The 25,156-nt window shown below is 31.8% G+C and overlaps 1 protein-coding gene across 2 annotated transcripts; it reads left to right on the forward strand.

Annotated features, from left to right (window-relative positions):
* Window positions 1-1,132: 1,132 nt before the first annotated feature.
* Window positions 1,133-23,873, forward strand: LOC123718788 (FK506-binding protein 2-like). Of its 2 annotated transcripts, none has more exons than XM_045675577.1 (4): window positions 1,133-1,460; window positions 21,499-21,587; window positions 22,256-22,509; window positions 23,132-23,873. In XM_045675577.1, the coding sequence occupies exons 1-4, from the start codon at window positions 1,270-1,272 to the stop codon at window positions 23,312-23,314; spliced, it is 717 nt and encodes a 238-aa protein (XP_045531533.1). In that variant the 5' UTR covers window positions 1,133-1,269; the 3' UTR covers window positions 23,315-23,873. The 2 variants fall into 2 exon arrangements, with proteins under 2 accessions (XP_045531533.1, XP_045531534.1); XM_045675578.1 differs by having other exon boundaries at window positions 1,140-1,460; window positions 22,256-22,443; window positions 23,132-23,866.
* Window positions 23,874-25,156: the final 1,283 nt, after the last annotated feature.

The following is a 25,156-nucleotide window of genomic DNA, read 5'->3' on the forward strand; positions in this document are numbered from 1 at the left end:
AAAAAAACATGTGGCATTACGACACCGGCTTAGTAAAGTCGTTGTATTTTCTTTTATAACCACAATAGCTAGTGGTATTTGGATATAGTAAATAAAATAGGAATGTAAAGTTTGAAAATGGTTTGTAAGGCTCTCCTACATATGCTAGTAGTTTATATTCTCATAACAATCTATTATAATATATTTTAGTTCTTCATTTGCCGTTAACAGCCGTGTTTTGCTTCAATGCTTTGAATGTGGTGAAGCAACGATAAGTTTATCAAATTCAAAAAGAATAAGGTGTCCCCCAGCGACGGGCTAAAACATAAAGTTGAGACATAATGTTAGGTTCTTGTTCACAGTTCTGAGAAAACTCTACGAGGCGCGGACCGTGAACACTTCTCTATTATTCAAATATTAGTCTTCAGGCACAAGTTTGTTTTACAGGAGTTTATATTCTTACGCCTCTAGGATGTAAATTGACGAGACGATAAGACGATGTGCTAAATTGGATATTAAATATCCAATACAACATAGAATTAAGACAAGTAGGCATAATAATTATATTAAGAAAATAATTGAATGGGGCGATCGGTCGTTTATGTTTTGATCTCTTGTCTATTCTTAAGGTTATTTTAATTACTTTTAATTTTGATAATTAGCAACTTTAACTATTATTAACAATTATAAAATATATTACATATTCATACTATTTCTAATCGTAAGCCTACAGCTTATGGACAAGTCTTAATTTTTCCATACACAATATCACCGGAAATATTTTATCGCGCGTAAATGTCCAGATAACATTATTCGCACTATGGAGTACCTATATAAAGTTTATTACCAAAATCTCTATTATTGCCAATTTAAAACAATATGTTACCAGTCTAGAAACGATTTTACTAATTATAATGAGGTTGTAGCGATCCGAAATCAAAGTGATGTGGTGATGCATCGGCACGTCATCATTGGCGTGCGTGGCATCTGACAAGTGGGTACGGATGCCGCGTCATCGGGAACAAAGTCATGATAAAACTACTATCGTCTCGCTCTATTCTTACGCTGAGCAATACTTTTGAGAGCGAGACCAGTAACAACAATCAGCAGTGATCTGGCAAAGTTTGTATAACTTGAACTTCTATTTGGCGGAAACCAGTCGGCGCTCACCAACTCACCCGCGTCCGTCAGTTTGCACACTGCAGTCGCGCTACTTCATGTCAGTTCAATCCGAGCGAGTACGCAGAGAGAACGTGTCTTCGCTCCACTGAAACTTTTCGTAACTTTATTATGGCGTTGCGCTGCGTATTTGCGGTGCTGGCTATCGCCGGGATCACTCTCGCCGATCCAGAAGCTGTCACCAAACTTAAAGTTGAAGTAGTCAGTACTCCCGAAGGCTGCACAGAAAAATCTAAGAATGGCGACATGCTTACTATGCACTACACAGGTACCCTGGACGACGGCCACAAGTTTGATTCGAGGTGAGTACACTTTATTACTAACCGGATGTTGTTTTATGATTTTAAGGTAAACACGTGCTAAGTTGTGAAATCCTTTGACGCCATGACGTCATACAATAACTGTAATCGTAGTTAATTATTTTGGTCACGATTTTATTATGGGTTAGGTGACCGTTGCGTTGTTTTTTAAATACGCAAAGGAATATTTAAAGTACGGTACTCTGTATTGTAGATAGGATTATGACCTATATAATTTTATGGTTTAGAGTCGTTATTGGCGTAAACTAATAGAGCTACAGAAATACATGCGTGCCAGATCTTTTACAGTTTAGTGTCCTATATTGTTCCATTTTTGAAACTTATTATTTATCCGTTACATAGAAATCATTTTGTTTGTTTCTATGTAACGGTTTAGTTATCATCTTGAATTTTACTTTCCCTGAGTATTATTTAATTTTTGTTGTAAGCGTTTTACATTTATTAATCAAAGTTTTAGAAATTAAACACAATTCTGTATACGTAATGGTTATTAATAAGTTAGGTCAAATTGATAGCAAAGTGCTATTGCCCTCGCTGTTTAACTAATTACTTACTAGAATTTATGAAATCAAAATTGTTTATCGCTGTTACTCTACGCTATCTCAATATTATGCTTCTATGTGTAACAAGATAGAGTTGTCATTGAGTCCTACAAATGACATAAATAAGAGAAATTCAAAAACTGAAGCTACGGAGCTTTAACGTAGAAAATATTTTAACGCCAATGAATATGCAAAGTAATTGTAAATTAAAGAGACAGGAGTCGATAGCGATAGCGATTTAATCAAAGCCGAAGAAAAATAAAATAATGTTCTCTAAATTCTTAATTGTGAAGTAGCCAAACGAATACATTACCCACTCCACAAACTAAAACCGAATCGTATCCGGAAAGAGCACAGCTAATTTCCTCAATCAATGCAATTAAATAAGAAATACGACATTGCAATGCAATTAGCAGGCAACCCATTCGATAATTTTTAAACCTAAATTGCGTTAGATTTGTAGGTCTTTGAAGAAGTTTGTAAGTGAATTGTGGCTCTGCCAATGGATAATTTTAAAGGTTTTTTTAGCAATATTGGTATTCGCCGACAATGCCACAATCATGGTTAGATTAGTAATGTCAAACTATTGGTTTCTCTCGACGAAATTACTCCTACTAATTGAGGTATTATATTTCTAAAGATTTTCCTAAAAATATATTGGATTAGGTTTGAGTTAGATTTCTATGGAAGCAATACCTAATTATTGCACAATGACACGAAAGACTTAAATATAAGAATTATCAACACATAATACACATTATTGCGTGGGTCCCCACAGTTGACAGGGCTAAACGGTCTTGCATTTGAACCGAGTCATCCAAGACATCAAGCTACGCTGGTACTAAGTAACATACATACACCCCCATCGAAAGTAATAAAAAAGCCAAGACATAATATATTTTATGATTACCTTGCTAAGTTGAGCACACTTCATATTGTGTTAAGGCAAAACTTTGGTCGTTACTCTTATTACAGTTTACGTTCATGTGAAAATTTTGCACATTATAATATTTATAATTCACATGCCTTTGCACCTTGACTAAGTTTAATGCAGCACATTACATATTATGTTATTCGAAGCAGGGAATTTATTAACGAAAATGGCGTCTTATAAAAATGACATTAATTTGAAACAACAGAATTCCTACAGTACTTGCTACTAACTACGTTGAAACTAAGTAATGTAGTTAATATATTTAAGGATACATTTGGAAGTCCCTATTTGTAGCGTCAAATTTCGTTGTAAGATCTGAATACCCATTAAAATAATATTATGTATTTTATACAAAGTAAGTCGTAATAAAGTTGTAGTAGTAGAATGTAATTTAAGGTATGAGAAATCGGTAAGGTGTTTCCGTGGTTCGTATGAAGCTCTAAATATTATTGTATCTCTAAGATCCGCCTATGGCAGGTAAGAGTGACAATAGTTCAATTTATTTAGAAGTTTGAAGAGTAAAATAGGAAAAGTGTAAGAAAAAGCTTCGCGGAATTAAAAACAATTAATATCAAACATAATGTAATTGACACAGTAAAATAAATGAAGACCGTTTAATTAAAATCCTCTTATTTAATATTTATCAGTTTCGAAACCGATACTGGTACTTAAATACATATACGTAATATGTCACATGCACCATTCAATCCATTATTAGCTTGTATATAAATTTTACAAAATTTCTTTAGTCCTTAAAACATTAAAATACCGAATATTTACATTTATTTGTGTTATTATTGGGTTAACACCGCTCAGCTGAGCTTTCTTTTTTGTCTAACTCGATTTGCAATATAAAAATACAAACACCCGTCACTTTTGTGACATCAGCATAATTTAATTCAAAATGTCAGGGATGTAATGTCACAATTAAATTATTCATTCCATAGAAATAGTCTTCGTTGTTTGTTTTTTATTGAGTCCTTGTTATTAGCCGTGTCTTAATTGGTCTCATTTGTTTTTATGCAATGAGATAAATGGAATAAGAAGTTACATGGAAAACATCGTCTGTTGTTGTAATAAAATAAAATAAAATATATTAATATTTTGAGATGCAATCGCTGTTTAGTGACAGTATCTGCAATACTATTGAAACTTCTTTTTTCCATATCATTACATTTTCTTGTCTATAGACATTTTATTATTCTCATAACAAATAATGACACATTTACGTAAAATGTCATCTTTATGCTACACAATAAACGTTCTAGTTTTTCTACTAAACACATAAACCCTCATTAAAGTGTTGCCAGTATTTACTATTTTAGTAAATGCAGTTTTAATGAGATACTAGTGACTTTTTCATGGAAGCGCCTAAGACGTTTAATGAGAAATGAAGGTGGGCGTTTATCCGTTATTTTTATTTGTCTTATTTACGCTGCTCTATTAATCCGCTTTTTTATTTTTTTGTAGATTATAAGATCAATTTCCTCACGATCTTTTCATCACCGTGTGAGCAAGCATTCATTGAGTACTTTAACACGTTAGTATAGCGAGCTTCGAACGCACGAACATGTAGTAACCTTAAACTCTAGGCTAAAATTACAAATTACAAAAAGGAAAAATATTTAAAGGTAGTAAAATTGGTTCGAATATCATGCACACGTAATTTTTTTTGGTCATTCTTTCGCGAATCCAATACCGTTATAGTTTTTTGTAAATCGAATTTGAGATAGCTCACCAAAAAAAAAATCTCTACATAGGATTGAACAAAAGCAAAAAACCAATAAATTGTTTTATTTCTTTTTATCCGAATTCGACGTTATATTTTATACGGTTTCGTTCGATGTGAATCAGTTTATTACACGTATTTTGTGTTTTTGTATTGTTGTCTATTACAAATTTAATTAAAGAATTATTTGTTCATTCGAGTGATAGTCGTTTGTTCAATAAAATAGACATTTGAATATTTGAATAATATTCAATTCAATATTTCGTTTCGCAGAGTAATTGGCTCTATTTTTGAATGAGGAACGGCTGAAAATATTTACTTAGTTTATTATTTATATTACTTATATACCTTAATATATAAATTAATAAAATACAAGAAATACTAAATATGCTTATAATTACTTGTTAAACAGTCGTTGATTTAATAAATAAAACAAACACTAATGACTAAAGTGACTCTTTTAGGCTCAGTCGTAAAACTAGCCACGGCAAATTACAAGCTATCAATCATGACGCTAGTCCGATATATAGGTAAAGAAAAAAAGTTAAAATATGTTTTTTGCCGAAATATTTGACGTTTTTACTTTGACTACCTGCATAGCATTTGATCTATATGTATATATATCTATATATATATATCTTTATCTATATCTATATCTATCTATCTATATCTATATCTATCTCTCTATCTATCTATATCTATTCAAGTCTTTTCCAAGTCGCTACAGATGGAATAAAAATCTACTTCTCTATAAATACACGAACTGCCAAAAAAATTTTCACCGTTCTATTCTACTGGATATATATTTTAAACTGTTTAACTTCCCTAAAAATATATTTACCAGTGTAGACGACAATCTCGCACGGTCCTCGATGGAAATTTAATGAGAAATTAATTTCGCTTAGAAACAAATTAATTTTCAAATGTAGAGTGGATATTCTGGGATATCGATATATAATAATTAAGTAAACGTAAAAAAAATTTATAACATATTTTGAAGTTTATGATTCGATTCACGTCGCCAACAAATCTATGTAAAATAATTCTATCATATGTCATAAGAGACTGGAACGTAAAAAATTAAATACATAATAACTGCATTGTTACTTAAGACAAAAGGTCTCTCAAGATTTTTGATAGCTATAACGACCCAAGAATTTTATGTCGACGTCATTGTTCAATCATGTGTATAAAGTATGAACACTGTTTTCAAAGCACTATACAAGGCTATAGGTGTGTAAAGGTAGCCGCGAATCCAATCTAGGCCTCGTGATAAATACTGTACTGTTATTTTTCAGTTTCACGTACAACCTACACGGTATCATTAGCAGCCTGTTGAAAATAGATCTGTAGTCAACTTGTGCATATTTTATAGCATGTGAGGTAGCATCTAGCGTCTAATGGCTTAATTTGAAAAACTTATGTTTTTGTTAAATACCTCGTACCCACGTAACCTCAGTACTTGAATAAATATAATGAAATATCATCGAAATTGTGTTTATCGTTAACGTCATAATAATGCAAATCAGTGTTTTGTTAGGGATTACCCCTTCTGAGCAATTGATGAGTGGTATTGGTATTGGAAATCGTTATATTTTACGTAGTAGGTATTGTTGGGCACTTATTATATAGATTATTAAAATGTTTTGGGATCAATGTTGGCCTAGTGGCTTCAGCGTGCGAATCACATCCCCGGCTTCGATTCCCGGCTGTGCACCAATGGATATTCTCTCTATGTGCGCATTTAACATTCGTCGTTAACCGGCTTAAACCCAAATAGTCGACATAGTGTGTCAGGCACAGGAGGCTGATCATGTACTTGCACAATATATTGACAAATGATCATGAAACAGATACAAAAATATGAGGCCCAGACCTAAAGAGGTTGTAACGCCACTGATTTTCATTTAAATGTTTTAAAACTCTAGATACGATATCTGTCCGGCCTGGATCAACAAAGCGATACGAAGCATAATGTGTTTTTTTCATCATCACAGCTATGAATATTAAAACATTGAGTTTTTTACATTCATTTGTAACCAGCTTGATATGTAAACTAGTAATTTGATAATGATGTTAGTAAAATGGCAAGTAATCGATTAGATACGTATGAGGGAAACGCGTTTCTAATTGAATCGCAAACGCAAACGTGTCGAGCTTCGGATGGATATTTCTAGGTGCTACTATTAAATGATATGGTTCATTTCTACAAAGTTATAACAGACTTATATGTTTATGATAATTTAAATAAAACAACTCGCGTTCATTTCTGTAACTGTAATACAAGTACGACTTGAAAAAGTTAACACATGCATACCCCTAAACAAAGAAATTTTCTTCTTTGGGGCCGTTCAAGTTTTATGCAAGCACTATAGGGGGAGGGGGCTTGATTTTCTTATTTGGTGATTACGTCCTTGTGATTGTCTATGCTTGAAAACGAAATGCATTTTCGAGGATTCTTACAAAATATTAATACCGCAATGTACTATTATTTTTGAGAGCTCTGCTTACTAGAGGAAGGGGGGGGATTGAATAGCCACTTGTTTAAGAAATTTTTGATTCATCATGATTACTTTTTTTTTCAATTTTTTCGACAACAATTGTTTGGTGTTCAACTATTAATTAAACCTAATATGAAAGTCCCCAAGCACGGTATTTCTAATAACTAAATCGTATTATCCATACTAGAACCGTGTCAATCCCCTGAGGATGTATTTATAAATCAGGTTCCTTGTTAATGCAATGGTTATTGAGTATTCGAACCTCGCGGCTGCAATCACAACATCATTATCTATCTCCATTCGTATTTCTAATTAATATAAATAATTACATATTAGTGGAATAATAATGTCATAATAATGCAGGTGCGCAACTAACCTTTGTTAGCCTTGGCCTTGGGCCATGAAACGCCCTCTTTATAAGGTCACATTTATAATTATTACTACTAAACTTTGACTCTGAGCCCCGTGCTCTAGGATTTTTCGCCACAGATCTATTAATTGTTATTTACGGTCTTCTGTGCTTGGATCACTACTTTTTGCGTACACAGCGGCTGTGGCGACACTTATTTTTATCATACCAGCAAGTGTTTGTTGCTGAAAATCGATTGGTGTACGGGATTATACGCCACGCGTAGGCTACCACGGCTCTTTCTTATTTACTTTATTTGTATATGAATCTAAGATGCATATACTGTCTCTATATAATGAGACATGTCTCTTCATATGAAAAATGAGATTTCTTTGCATCTGATACCCATCGTGTCTTTCTTAAATTCTGATCGCAATTACCGAAATTGACACAAAATTTCATGAGAAATTGTAAACCTCTTAGGTTTTTTTTAAATCAGTAAAAGTGAGTAGAACGTTTTTGTTACTATGTCGTTAATCATATTAATCAAGGTAACCTACAAGTTACGTAAAAGTAATAATTGTTTTTTCGTAAAAAAGTCACCTTCAAGGTGATTAAGTTATTTTTGTTAAGCTTTATCACCAATGAATCGTTTAAGTCAAAAACATTATCAAAAAAGGTCAGTATCGATAAACTTTCAAAGATAAGTGTCACAAGTATTAAATATTTTTATTTCATCTAAATGCATAATCAAGTTACATAAATAGTAATATAAATACAGCAAACATATTAAATCAGGAAATTCCAATTGAAATTACAATTGTCTTCAAATGCAACTTAACTCTATTGAATACATGAGCTATTAAAATTTGCTGCAGGCACCTCCTCAACACAAACCTTCATCAAATTTAAAATATTTCTTTATGAAATACGCAGCATATTCAGAGTGGTGAAAGTATATAATAACCTTATTTATTCCTAATTATGCAAAGCAAGGCGAAATCTCAACTAGTATTTTGTTTCTACAAATAAGTACTCTAAAAAGGCATACGTTGGGCACTGCGAACGCTGCATTTGCGAATTCAATAGCTCCGTATCTTTTATATTACATTAATATTTTTGTTAGATGCTGTGACTGCTGAACTCCGAAACCTGCTTATAGAGGTGGGTACTTGAAATTAAGCGATATAAGTGGTAGTGGTAGCAAATTTTTATTCACCTTTTAAGTAACTGAACTGTATGAATCCAAGTTATATAAAACAATTCGTGAAGTCGTGTTAAAATTAAGTAAAATATCGACCTATATGTGTCCTAAATTGTTAAATTAAAGCTAATAATGGAAACGCTTTGTTAAATACTCGGTTTCGCTATTTCCTTCGTTACGAACCAGTTCATGTTTAGTTATTTATTTATCTTGGTATCTTTTCGTTTAGGTGATTAATAATTAAACCAAAACCTTCCTTGGGTGGCGATATCACTTAACATCAGTTGAGACTCCTACCCGTTCGCCTTTAAAAAAACACTTATTCAGCCACATTTACATTCAATTTCAGTTAAGTAAAAATTTAATAATGCTCATATTAAGTACTTACAAACAACATTGGAAATAACACTGTTTACGTCAGTTGGTCATTAAAAAAACTATAATAGGTATGAAAACAGGGTCACACTATAATCATCGTTATAAAGAAGAAAATAAGCAATTTAGGTGCCCTTCACTGAATAATTTTGTAGGTAGTTACGTGGTCAAATAGAAATATGGATCAATACTAATTCGTATCATTAGTTTCGTTTTTTACAAATAAATTGTTAGAATTCGAAACATAATTATTTTTATTCTTAATTTTAAATACTACGAATTAGGAATATCCTTTAATAATAATTGAGATGGTTAATGAATAAATAAGTTTAATATGTTAAGTTCGTATCTTATGTAATTTGTTACAATTCGGGTCTATAAAATAGAAATTCAGAAAATTCAAGCGCAGTGCTGGTAATAAAATACAATCTGTAGGTTATGGTCCAAAGTAAAGGTCTGCTTGATACATGGCGGCAAAGTTTATAGGACGGGAGAGGTTTGCCGTTCGTTAATACTTAATACAGAAAAAGTACTACCAATCCGTCGCGAGAACGACAGACAGACATCCATTCTATTGATATACTTGCGGTTTTAAATGAAAACCTTTTAAAAATTGGATTTAGCCAGAAGAAGAGTATCTACTTCATCTGGTCCAAAACATTTCCAGTCTGCCGTTAGAAGCCCTTTGTATTTGTATTACATTGTATTACAGCATACGTTTTTAATGTGTTACGTAATTAAAACCTTTCAGGCAATTTAATCGGACATTTAATCAATAATTTTCTAATTGCAGTTTCAGTTCTGAATTCGACGCCAATTATATTCAGTATTATAAGGTTCAGCTAGATATAAAACAAAAGTTTAATATACGTACTTAACTATCTCGCCTTATATAGAGATACAATATATCAAATACATGACAAGCGAGCTTCTACTTTAAGTTTCTATACTTGTAAATTAATCAACTTCTGTCTATACTAATATAATACTGAGTTCGTTTAATTAGTTCAACGCGCTAATGGAACTGACTGGTTCAAATAAAATAAAAAATTCTTTTGTTTTGTTTATATTACGTACAACTGAATTAATGAATGAATAAACTGGTATTTAGTATTGTCTTTTGTTAACATAGCTATTACAGATTTAAAAAGAAACTCTTGTATCGAATAGAAGCTATGTATTATTATATATATTATTTTACATAATTTTAAATTTTTCCGACGTTTCGCGTGCTTTACAGCGTGCGTGGTCACGGTGACGCAACACACATAACACAACACTGTTAAAAAAATGTTTTCTTTAAACTGGTATTTATTTAAATCTTGAAAGTACTTGACGAGAATGATAATTTAGAGTTTTCCATATTTGAAATAAAATCTGACTGATTACCATACAGATTAATTTCAACAGTTTGCCTGTAAGTTATATGAGTAATTGAGAAAAATGATATAGGAATTATCACTTACTTTTTTCACACATAATTATCCCCACAAAAGCACAGTTAGTGACATCAAAAGATTTTAAATAATCTTTTACTTACGGGTTAGACTAAATAAAATACATTTGAAATTATAAACAAAAATACTTAAATTCGGCAAAAGCCGAAATTTCATCGTACGCCTACATTTATTTTCCCTGCATCGATTCAAGTACAAGCGTAATCCTCTAAAGCGGTAACCGGCTGGCATACCAGTTACGATGCGGTCTTTCCTCCGCGCCTGAATTATTAACAGAGCCATCCAAGAAGTTGAATCGACTGAATTAAAACTTACCAAGCTTTTTCATATTTCACCTACTTACGTTGTTACCCATTCAACCCATTTAAGAAGTTACAATTAACATGTCCTACGAGTTCTGTGAAAATAAACATGTTTTCTTTAGCCAAATCTTATGTGAATCCTTATTTTATTAAGTTAAGTTGATACTGATCTCATTTGTTCATGTTAAAATATTTATAGAGTAAAATGTTACATGTGCCTCACATCATTCACTCGCCTAAGAAACGTAAATCTGAACGATTGATGATACATCTGGGATATGCATAAGAAGCGACTTCTGCATAACAATTAGCTTAAAGCAGTTGTAGGTAGAATTTGCAGATTTTATTTTTTTTACAGACAGTTTGTGACGTAATTCTGTTTCCTATAAACACGTATTTTATTGTGTCTAAATGCATTCTAAAGAAATTAATAATATAGAGTTTAATTTAGAAGTTATTCGTGGTTATTGTAACTTTGACATCAAGTTGAATGTCCTTTCATGGTCTCTGAAAATATTTATACTTTTTCATAGCAATTCTAGGAAAAATCGTGTTCATTCGACTGTAAACTGTCAGTGGACACATGTGGCCTACGTCCCCTTGAATAATACACGAACAGTGTTTGAGGCAGCGAAGTTTGTCTGTTTTATTAAAGGTAATTGGCTCAAGATCCGGACATCTTCGCCGAAAGGCTTGCTCAAACATTCATTTCACCTATTCTTTGCCTTAATTTTGTCACAAAGTATAGAAGGACACAATAAGTTTAATCTAAAAAATATACTTTCACAGAAAACTGTACTTAAAATGCTTTATCTATGGAACTACTTTGTGATACTACAGAAATGAAAACAGATTGTTAGACCTATAAAGCGTTGCATAGCCACTACAAGTTACATTTCAATTAATTACGGTGATAATGTTGCAAGCGCCTTAGTTCATGATAAAACCGAGCATTATTTTAAAATTGAATAAATATAAGAGGCGAAGGGGCGCCCTTCTGCCTCGCTTGTCTAACGTAACATGAACCGTTTTCTTGTGGCACGTTTTCGAAGTGCCTCGTCTGCGTTAATAATTAAGAGCACTTTTCTTCGCGGTAAAGCTTACGCGTTTGCCACACCGACTATGGCCACCGTATAACCACTTTCGTAAATTGCGAGAAAGAAGTTGTTCCATTTTCAAATTTAGATAACGACACCATATTTTGTATATAGATTTTATAATATATATATGTATGTATGTATTTATATACAGTATACAATTTGTTTACATACCATGAAAATGAGAGCACGTGCTAGTTTCACACATTTAAAAAGGAGAATTATCTCAAATGTACGCGTGAGCTTTTTCCTACACATTTCCTTACTAAGTTAATATAAGCCGTTCTTGACATATGCTAAAGATAAACGGTTATTTTGCACACCGTTTGTGTTGTACATTTTTTACTCCGTAAAAAGTGTATTCTCAGATGTTGGGTTTTAGAAAAATAACAAGACATTATTATGGCATAAGCTCGCCAACACATTTGTTTGCGCTGTGCTGTCGTGAATTTTTTGCATTAAGAATATTGATATTATTTTCCACGTATACAAGGTTGATATTTCAATTTAATTACTGTTACTGTGTGTTGGATATAAACATAAAATTATGTCTTTACTATTATGTCACTCATGTACATTTAGGCATAGAAATGTAATAAGCCTGACTAACTCTCCAAACGTACTGACTGATTCTATGTATTGATTAAGACCTTTTGACTGATCACCTGTAATACATTTCGTGTAAATAGAAATACGTCATCTCATTAAGTCCTAGCATTTGATTAGTATGTAGAAATGTAACGAAGTAGAGAATTAATATACTTAGTATATTGAACAGCTTCCGTTGCACAATGGTTAGGTAAATAATAAATTTCACTGTGGAAAGCTTAAAAAGATGATTACAAAATTGTTTCTGTCACATTTCGGATGGTAGTTTGTTTTATCACTACAAGTCCGTAAAAGCATATTCTTGTCACTAGAGAACACAAATTGCAAATCATTTAATAGAAAAATATGAATTATATTTTCCCAGTCTACAAGTTATTAAGCGTTGTACGTGAACCTAAGTAATAATAAGTTAAAAAAAGGTTTCTTGATTGATCACCCACCTTTCAGTTCAATAAATAATAAACTACCGAGCAATTGGTCCGTCTCACTTAGTTACGATGAAAATATGATATATTAATATGAGGAAGATGCATCGCATCTACAGCTTATATTCTGGTGTACGTGCTCGAATACGTATTGCCCTACGCGAAGTTTAGAAACAAATATATCTAACTATCGGAGCAGTATTATCATAGTATTATTAGCCTACAAAGCTTTCGATTTTCAAGCGTGGGTTAGTGAGTGAAAAACCCCGAATGAATTTTTCTTTCCATGCGATTATTATATTTTTCTCACTCTGAAATATATTTTAAGAAAGAAGGCGACATGTTTCCTTCAGAAGTCGCACATCCTACTTACGTAATAAACAATAAAGGAGAGACATAAATATTCCTATCGTAATGGAACGCGAGAGAATGACAATCTTTTTTCCAATTCTACTAATTTGAGAATAGAAAATTTATGTTTAGTTACGAAAGTATATACATTTAATAACGGTATTGTCTCCTGACGTAGTGAAATTCCCACTCATATGTGATAATAAAACGTAGCATATCACGTTACAAAATGTTACTTATTTAACAAATTACTTGAAGAGATAACAAAGCTGAAAATTTCATTTTAAATAAAAAAATTATGAAAAAATTGTTTGCATTTTCCAACAAGCATTTTATAATAAAAACCTTAATGTTATAATAATCTAAAAGACGAAGTACCGAAGAAGCGGCTTAGTGCGCATTGTGTCTAGAATATTCTAGTCTTTACTTCGTTTTAGAAAATTCTTTTATGGATACATCGGTCGCCTTAAAGTCTTTGTTGTGATGTCTTCGCCATAACATTGTTAGAGACTATAGGAGTCACATAATAGTCCCATCTTGTAGCGAATATTGTATAGGTTGTACATGTACATGTGTAGAATAAGCTTTATGTACTTTAGACTTTTACAGGACTTTATAGGATCACATCAGAGTGAGATATGTATTTTGAATTCACTTTAAAATATTTCTTCTTCTTAGTTATGCCTCGTTTTACGACCTACACTTAGAAAGTAGTTTTTGACTGTGCGCCTTTTGAAGCTAGAAGTAATTTTAAAAAACACATTCACTATTTCTGGCGTAGAAAGCAGGAATAGAAATTAGGCTTTCACTATTATATCAGCATTAATACTATTTTAATTTCAGACTAAGGAATTGTTGGGAAAAGCTTACATGAACATTAAAGTATGCGCAGAACGTAGTTAATAAAATTTTGTCAACGATATTTCCTTCCGCGATTTTCTTAAGTCTACGGTTGGTTTGTTACATTAAAATAACGTGTTATGTAAGTTTAAAAATGTGTTTAATGTGTGTAGGATCCGATGAAATGGAAGCGTTGCGTGCAACAGTTGTAATATTTCAAAATATACAAATACAATTCAGTTTTTTTTTTTACATACGGCACTGGTTTGATATGTTTTGATATTAAAGTAAGAAGATACCTAACGTCATTGTTCCTTCACACTAAACCTTTTAGTATTGTATTAGGTGATCCGAGTACACATTTAGTACATACAATAATACATATAAAATTCTATCACTCTTCACCTAAGATAAATTCACTGGTTAAAACTAAACATTCCGTACAATGAGTCTGTCACCAACAATAATAAATATTACCAAATTTTCCATTACTCATAAGACATAACGTAGTAAAAAGGTATGTTGCCAACTATAAATATTAAATTTGCCGTTTCTGAGAGTTTGTCGGCTAGCACATGTGGTTCCTTTACTAACCGTGCTGTTAAAAATTCAAATACGTTATCACGAACACAGCCTTTTGTCCGGAATTTGATCGCTTTAATTCAAGTCTGAGAAACGATATATAATATATTTATTCTAAACTATATAATTTACAAAAAAAAATATCTATCGAAGTTTATAAATGAAAAACGTGTTACGAAACTTTTTTCCCATCTCAGTCGCTTTGTTGTATCTGTCGCTACACTTGGCATAGCGTAGCTTCAATTTTCCTAAGCTAAGATTAAATTATAATAATTATAGGGCATTTCCTTGAAACTATTTTATATTGAGAAAATTACGTCTACACAATGAAAGTGATTAAATTGCAATGTAATTTTATTTAACAAAATGTGCGCCGTATTTTTTTCGAAATGTGACGAAGCTTGTCTTATATATTATTAAATAATGTGGGGGCGTGGGTTGGGAGTGTGAAAAATTCAAAGGCAGCAACCGCGTACAGCGGATATCGTATGAAACGTGACGCTTATAGTAACAAAAATAGTTATTTGTGATACTTGCTTCCTATTGTTGATAGATTTTTTAAGGGAGATAATTACGCCCTATCTATGTAGGCCGAAATTCAGATTCTAGACTTAGTACTAAGTTGTGTATTCTGCATAGTATATCCAATACGTTTTTTTACGGGAGTACTTAAGAGACTGGTGATAAAGCGCGCATTATTAAAAATATTTAAAATCCATATAAAGTACAAGAAAGATGAAATTATTATAGAATTTAAACTATTATTTCGGGGAAAACAATACGCAAGTAACCGTATTGAAATACAAAACTTTAACTTTGACAATTGTTGGTCAGTATTAGCTCCACGATTGAATTATTTATTAAGTTAAATAGCTTTTCTATTTTAGGACTTTCTATTTTATTCATTGATGGTCATTATTAACATTTGCGAATTTGAATTCGCTAAAGTTATGTAATAGACGAATAACGTTGACTTCACTCGTATATTAAAAAACTTGGAACGAACTTGACTTCTTGAACTTTGATTAAATATTAATACATATCATAGACTTAATGCACTTAATATAAATACATATACTTATTTAAGTGAGTCACATCGTAGTAATATATATAAGCAATCTATAATCCAAGAAAATTTACTATTTATTCACGTTTTCATTTTTTCTTAAATAACACAGAAATTATATCGTAGTTTACACAAATTAAATCATTTGAAAGAAAAAGTATTCAAATATTCGTACTTAGACACGGATAATCAACCTGTTTCACTGAATGCAGATTTACCACTTTCTGTCTAGTATTTAAGCGGAACCAATGTTGAAAATTGTTGGTTTAAATAGTGGTTAATTACTTACAGGAAACCTTAATTATGAAACGATACTTTAATAGTCATCAATTCAGCAGACCGTCATATTTAGAAATCGATATAGGTTTAGATTCTATATTAATTGGCTTTGTTAGTGGTTAGGCGCACCGAGGCAAGTGCTGAGCTCGTCTGTTTCTAGGAAACATATATGGATGGCTGACGACAAAACCAAAGGGGTTTTTCGATATTCCACTTCGGTAATATGTAAGAATATTTAGCTTAAATACGGTGTGAGAGTCAGTACTAACTTTGTAAATATACAAAAATACAAATACACTGGCAACGATAAAGAATATTTTCATCTCCTTTGTACGTTTTTTAGTCAAACTTTTGAAAATTAAACAAATATATGATGCATCTTTTTTTTTCATAAAAAAATGTCGTCCATGTACAAACTCAAGGATTGAAAATGGAATAAATCTTAAGACTCGTTGACTTCAGGGCCTTAGGTTGCGATACCCTGATACCTATGACATTTTATCTTTTTCTTTTTCATCTATGGAATATTATTGTATCATACAACACGATTTATACTCGTCGCACTAATATGCATAATATATGCTACCTTATATATTTAACTGCTAATTGTATACTTCAGTGATGTTACACCACTTGATCTCAGATTATATATATTTTTTCATCCTTTTCTGAATGATGAACAAATTCGATTTTGTCGATTTCTGTACCGTTATGCCAGGCTTCAAATTCTTAGTATTGTACGTTAACTGAACCACTAAGTCAACCTGTTTTGTTATATTAAAAAACTGTATCGTATTAAAACCACCCAACCGCACTCTTAAGATTAACATTTACTATTGTGTTAATTAAAATTCATAACTTAAATCGTTATAAGCAAGTTGTTTTGCGTTCAAATTGATATTTATCATTAATTTAATAACATTATTTAAGTGCATAAATTTAATTTTATGCCTGTTATATTAAGGATGGAGTAGGATATATAAATATAGTCTAATTAACGGAAGACATTTATTTCATTCAACTCTAAATTAAATATAAATCATAAATGTTTTCTTGTGCACGTATTGCTTGTGTTGTAATCTTTACGATGTTCAGTGTGAGGAGAGAGTTAAACAATTGTTGGCTTTCACTTAGTTTCTATTACGTCTGGCACTATGACGTTTAAACTTTCGAAGAGGTCAATATATGTGGTCTACAATGCGTACATGGCGATAATGACTCACGTCACATCAACCACCGTTAAACACGGCACTCTGTGCTACAATTTGTAATTTAAGCTTTTGTACGCATCGATTCAATTATTTCAATATATGTACTTAGCGCAGATGACGCAAACTTGGGATAGTATAAAACCTTAATACACAGAGGTACTACAGACAGTAACAGAGCCTGTTATATGTTAAAAAATGTTATGAAGTAAACGAAGAAGATGTGTCAGTTGCACATTGATTGGATCCAGCTGGTTATAGCAGTTTCATTAAAAAAATTATTTCGCGATAATAACTACGTTCTAATAGAATATAAATATTAACTAGTTCCGTAACCGCTTGCTTGAAGATCGATTAGTTCTAGGGGTTTATAAATAAAAATGCTTAAATTATTTAGTATGTAGGCGCGTATATCAGAATGTTTTTTTCGAAAGTGCATTAACACAAAATATCTTCGCTTATTTACATTAATTAAATTTTAGAATATAGCCTTTGCGGGTTATAAATTATTTTAACCTTTAACGTAGGTGTCTCTTACATAATATTAATTATGTAACAAGGATAACTTGGTAGACAAGGAAGTGGCCAGCGATGAATACGACGATGAGTGAAAGTGAATACAGCCTCTCATGTGGCGAAACATAAAAAATATTCAACGGGCTTTTATCGAGTATAATGTTTCGCAATAGTTAACTGAGCAGTAGTTTGTTATTTCTCAGTAGATATATTAAATATTAAAGTACTGATCGCCTACAACAATATACAGAGAACTACTTGCCATGAGAAGTATGGGTCAGATATATATGAACAACACTATTCTTGATATAAACAATTGTTAGCGTTAAGCGATTATCCTTTAACATTTTCGTGTATTGTTTACTTGGTAAAATAATTTGTTTATCACGGAGAGATAGGGTTTAATACCTGATGAATTTTAAAGCAACGACAAAGTTTCAATGGCATACATTAAATAAGAAAAGTAAAAAAAACTTACATGCAAAAATGTAGCTTAAAGTTGCTTTGAGATGAATACAGTAGCTTTGGTGTTACTTCATACAAAACGAATTTCAATGTAACTCCTGTTGATATCTGTAGCGTGGGTCAGTCTGTGTCCTCCAGCGTTTCCTTCACCGTACGAGCAAATGTTCATTAAATGGGACAAAGCAAAATCACATGCAAATCTTTAAATATTTTCTAAAAATAATGATAGTCTGTTAAATTACATTATTAAGAAGAGTCGATCGGAGTTGAGTAATTATACAGGTAGCGTTTAATTTGGTGTTGCAATTTGTATATAACGGGTTTTCGGAGGCTTTAATTAACCGTAGTGTAATGCTTGAATGGTCATTGTACGCGATTGCTATCTAAATATGAGGTTTAATTGTAAACTACGGCATGTATTGTCACCTCGATTACATACAAAAACATGTGGAGTCAAAGTAACTCTCTGGGAATATATTATAGGAGAAGTGATTATGGATTAATATATAACATATTAAATTTAAGACATTAGGTGACGTAGCATTAACAATTAAAATATACAAAGAAGAAACGCAAATATTTTATATACAACTAGATTAAATTGTTAATATTTGCACAATATTGGAATACACTTGAACAACAAAGCTTTTTACTAAGTACTGGATTAGCTAACAATTTATAAAACAGATACATACAATATTCAGACATAACAATATTGAATTGAAATTATTTGAGAAGCGATTCTCTAAATGTCATCAACAGCTTAACATTATCAAAGCTCTGTGATTCAATGCAAGACAATAAATTGTTTTACGGCCGTTGGAATCGAACCTCTTTCATGTAAGCATTATCTTCAGATGGATAAAATATTATTATTTTCTTATTTTCCACAACTTTAATCAAGCTATAGAATATATTTAGTTTATTAAGAATAATGGACTCAAACTTAAATCAATGGTACTGCTTCATGCAATACGCTGCATTAAAAAAAATGCTTGGCCTCAGATTTCTGTGCCTTTTACGATCATTTGTTTTTTCTAATTCAATTTTTTTGTGCCTGACACACGCCGTCAACTTTTTGTGTCTAGAGCATCCTCTCGATATTTTCATTCACCGTACAGCGATGTGAAAAATTCGCACAATGACAGACCTTCTGTATGGCTGTGTGCCATTGTTGCACAGCCGGAGTTCGAATCTATGGTCTCAGGGATAAGAGTCGCACACTGAAACCATTACACCCACCGCTCTTACAGTGTATAAATGGATGAACGAAAAGTTTAGTATTTAACGACAAGACTGGAGAGATGAGATTCTAATTATTGCTACCTATATTAATCTGAGATTAGTCTGTAATTATTGGCAAAAATTCATTGGCATTGGTAATCAAGCTAAATCGGTACATAGAAGTAATAAAATGATAGTCGTGTTAGAATTTCACTTTCGTCGCAATCTACGGTAAATTTACTAATATACTTATAATAATATTAAAGAAATAATGAAGGTAAACAACACATCCAAAAATCTGGTATATGCAGCAAATTTGGTCCCGCACTCCATTTCCGAACAAAGGCCTGTGTAATAGTGTTACTCTGGGAACCAATTTATCTGATGGTCCGGTCACAATGCCAAACTGTATGGAATATGGATATACTGCTCTCGATGTGAAAATATTACACGCTTGCACCAATAACAATGACCCTAACTAAGTGTGTAATGTACTAAACACAATTATTACAAAGGTACAAGTAATTCTCACTAATATTTTTTGAGAATAAGCGTTGTCTTAAAAATATGCTCATTTTTTATAAATTCTGTAGGAATGATGCAAGAATATGCAACAGTTAGTTCTTAATTTAAATAAAATGTATATTAATAAATGTACGTATACTATACAAACATTCGACTTATTACGCAAATCGAAGGTGTTGATAATATGAAAAAAACTTTGTAAGTGTTATAAAAAAATCTAACCCTCTTTGGTTCGCATCGGGACACAAAGTCCTTCACTAAGTTATTAACTACTTAGCTATTTAACAAAGTTAGTATACCGTGGAAACTAAGAAAGGTATTTTAAATAAGTCTCTAACATATCGGCCTTTATACTTCGTATTCGCTGTATTCTTATATAATTGCTTGTTTTCAATAGTAACACATTTTTCAATAATACAAAAAATCTTTGTAATATTTATAAGTGTAACTTGTCACAATTAAAATAGCAAATATCTATAACGGCAAATATCATGTTATTTTTTTTTATAAGTGACGTGTTTTCTGTCTATACGAATATAGTATATTGGTTCAATAACACATCGAGTCGTATTAACGCTAAATTTCAACTCTGAATCGGGCCCTGAATGTTTTAATTACTAACATAACTTACTAGAAATTAATAAATTTGATATAATAAGTTGTTACCTTTACCATATTATGCCTATAATTTTACATTTTAGAATGATTGGCTGTTATACTGTACCGATATGCAAGTTATTTGTAATAACGTTGCTTATTATTGACTTATTACTGTCTCCTATTTGACTGTAATTTATTTGTCTTTTTGTAAAGTTAGTAGATTTAATTTAAAGAATAAAATAGCCTTTATTCGACTACTATAGTAGTACATGACCTCAGAAGGAGTGAAGACCTCCGCCAAACACTTCCACTTGTCTCTCATCTTCCGAGGTTTCTGGTGTTCCTCGTCTACTTAGTCAGGTAGACGTAATTTTTCTGCCCTCGAGGCAATTCCGAGTAAAGACCTTTTGAAACCTATAATTAAACCTAACCGAATAATTATATCAATTACAAAATGCAAATTAATAGCTATCTTGTAACTAACAATAAAACAGAATTTATAATTGTATGTATAATGGTTGTGAGTAGATACTAGACTGTGTATTTAATTTTTAATATACTTTAATGCTGAAATGCGTTTCAACTTGAAACTAATATTCTTACCGGTAATTAAAGCTATAGTGTCAACCTTAATGTCCCCTTAATACATTATTTGTTCAGTTATGTTCTATTTCACGATATAACAAAGAGATATTGAGAGAGTAGGTCCTATTTTAAAGTAAAGATAATTTTATTATATAGATTTACTATAAATATGTTTTTACTCTTTTTCGACGTATAAGTCAACTAGCTTATATCAGGTATTAAGGTATTTTTTAACCATTGGCATTTTTTTTTCAGTTTCGATCGCGATCAGCCTTTCACTTTCCAACTCGGAGTGGGTCAAGTCATTAAAGGATGGGATGAGGGTTTACTCGACATGTGTGTTGGTAAGTTATAATTTTCTACATTATATAAATTGTTGACGATCTCACATTGACGAAGAATACACAAGTAAATTGTCTGTTATATCAACTTCGTTTTGGGAGTTCTTCAAGTAAGAGTGTATTGCATTCCTTAATACCGTTCCATGTAGGACACTCATCAGTCCGTTTCATCATCTATGCTGTCTCTTTTATAATCTATTTATTTCTGTCTTCTCTCTCAGATCGACTTTTGTTATAAGAAACAGTTAAAAGTTATAAGAATACTTTAAGAAATAAATAGATTTTGGAGTAGAGTTGAAAACTACAAACATAAATCAGGCAAATATATTGCCTGATTTATGGTTAACCGAATTTAAAATAAATTATATGAGTTTATACCCATTTTACATGACGTTTACCTTGGTTATGATGGGATATAACCAGGTCGCAATTGCTACCAGTGCCGAGAGCGCATACATAGTGAATCACTATATACGCGCGTAATGCACATCCTCATTAAAACTGTATCTAAGACTGTCGTCTATTTTATTAAATGTTTACTTTACTGTCTGAAAGTACATGGGATCGTATTATTCATTAATTGTACAAAGGGGATTACTATTAGTATGTTTTTTATTTCATTAAAATTAAAAGTTGCTGAAGGAATAGAAAGTAACTGAACAAATTTTCAGGTGAAAAGCGTAAATTGACCATACCATCCTCCCTCGGATATGGCGAACGTGGAGCCGGTAATGTTATCCCACCCCACGCCACCCTCCACTTCGAAGTCGAGCTTATCAACATTGGAGATTCACCACCAACCACCAATGTCTTCAAAGAAATCGACGCTGACGCTGACAACATGCTATCGCGTGAAGAAGTGAGTATAGACTTAGCGTTCCAGGCGATGGACACTGATGGTGACAGGGAATTATCTAGAGAGGAGGTCAGTCCACGATCATATTCGAGGTGATGGGACTCGGCTGACGCTTGTAGACTTTGAGCTTTGGTTTGGGATGCATTTTGCATGCATTTATCAATTGAATTTAGTTTCTCATAGGCTTATTTTTACAACAATAGTTTCGATGTTGCTTGCTGTTTTAAATTAGATTAGAAAAATTATATTTTTTGAACGTGGCCATAATCCACTCATTCATACTAATAACATTCCCTGATTAAAGTCAAACTTATTATTATATTTAGATGTATGGTTACAGTACATACTTATTTTCAATATACACGTACAATATTATACAATATAGAATTTAGTTGGTTTTTAGGTTAAAGTTTAAACATGTATTTTCGAATAAATTAAGATTCTGTTCTGCAGTATACAATCAATTGTACCCAGTGTTCCATCAATGCGCTCTGAAATTGCCTTCAGGGAAACAAACACAGTATAGTCTACAAGCATTGTCTTTAAATATACTCTAGAAAACAGGCCTTCTATAATCGTCGTTTCCCCATCAAATCTTGGACATACAAGAATAATCATAACATAACAATGTTAAATATTCATATTTAATTGAATGAATTTTGAATAACATTTTTTAACCTTTTGATTTTAGGTCAGTGATTACCTTAAGAAGCAAATGGTGCCCCCAGACGGTGGTGAAATCAGCGAGGACGTTAAGCAGATGTTGGAGAGCCATGACAAGCTTGTAGAGGAAATCTTCCAACACGAGGACAAAGACAAGAATGGTTTCATCAGCCATGAAGAATTCTCAGGGCCCAAACACGACGAGCTGTAAATTTACAAATACTCCTAATTTTATAACTAGGATATAAGATGTAATTAGATTACCTTGTATGTAATTCTTCAAATTTATGACAGACTTTGAATGGCTCAAATATAATATATAATTCAGACACCTTAGTTATTTAAATGGATATGATAATAAGTAGGAATGCATATTTAAAAAACTTATCACGCATACAATCCCTGCCATCAGTTTGACAAAGTAATCAACGTATATATAATAATCTTTGTTTAAAATCAGTTTCAAAACTTGAGATTTTTTTAAAAATATATATCGTTTAATATTGTCAAAGCTCGTGGTAGATTCTCAAAATATACACATTTAATTACGCAAGTATCACACATAATAAGAAAATAAAAAGATTTTAAAATAACAATATTCATTCACGTTATATAAATATTAAATTATAAACATTTGTTTACAATTGTCTTAATTATTTGCACTGTATTTTACCTTTGATTATATTCAAGTTTGAATTCAGAAAATCTTTATTTGTTTAAAGTTATTTATAGTGTATTTTTTAACGTTGTGTTTTCCTCAATGATTGTAGTTAATGAAAATAAAGTAATATATAATTATAATTCCGTTTCATTTGTCGCAATATTATAAGCATATAAATAAAAATTACTAAGAAATACACAAATACACCAAAACGTGGACACATTTCGAGACGGTGAATGCTTTGATATACATAAATAAATAACAATAATTATTCGATACGAGGAGTTCAGTTCCATCTTTAGCGTGATTCAGAATTTAAGGTATTGTCTAGGCGTCACTTGACTGTTTCGTGTCTAATTGTTGTTGCTAATAAGTTTTAAGCCATAGTGGATTGAACACACGCTTGATTTACATCAATATATTATATATAATTGTTAAAATGTCTACTCTGTTAAAATGTAGCTTACAGTAGGGGAGCCTACGATTACTCGAGCGTCATAGACCTATTCGGTGGGGGGAGGAGCTATAGATTTTCAAAAGTGTGAAAATATCTGTGTCATGGACATACTCGAGCGCGTCAGATATTGATAGCATCGATATCCCACGTATTTTTAATAATGTACGTATGTTAATCTGATGGATTGCATGGTAGGAGTGAAAATGAAAAAAAAAATATCGAGCGCGTCAGATTTTCTAAGTGGATGTTATGTGAACCTAAAAAAACGATCTCATCTAATAATCTGACGATTTGGATGCGACGGAAACTCTCGAGCGTTATTAGAATATGCATTAAAAAATCGCCATTTTGTAATACTCAAGGGCGTCAGATTAAGACCTATATGGTTCATCTTTATTTCCTAGTCGTGATGTCTCATAATCTGAACATTATCTTATTATTATTCGCCTAATATGATAATTAAATATATATATTTTTTAAATCATTGAACTTAATTGATAGATAAGGTCAAGAAATAGCAAAAAGTGTATGTTGTTCAAGTAGAACTTGTATTTATTATATGATAATTTTAAAAAACTGCTTTAAAAATCATTAACCGGAAGAACCGGTTTACCTCGCGATATTCTAAAATATTTATATTTTATTGATTTTTGCAAAGTAGTTTCACCATAAAATACACACTTTATGTCAATATTACTCATAGTTAGTATTTTTAAACGAATATAGGCACCATGCAGCCGCACGTATTACACTTTATCGACGATATTTTTCTTACTTCGGCTTGTGGAAATCGTCAGATTCGTATTCGATATTTTTCGTTTTCGTCATCCTTGAATTATTTTCTTCGAAATAAAAAGATAATCTTTTTAGCATGTAATTAACACACCCTTCTTTAATCTGACGCGCTTGAGAATATCGGATGATTAATATTTTAC

The sequence above is a fragment of the Pieris brassicae genome, chromosome Z (assembly GCF_905147105.1).
Source record: "Pieris brassicae chromosome Z, ilPieBrab1.1, whole genome shotgun sequence".
In the NCBI taxonomy this organism is placed as follows: Eukaryota; Metazoa; Arthropoda; class Insecta; order Lepidoptera; family Pieridae; genus Pieris; species Pieris brassicae.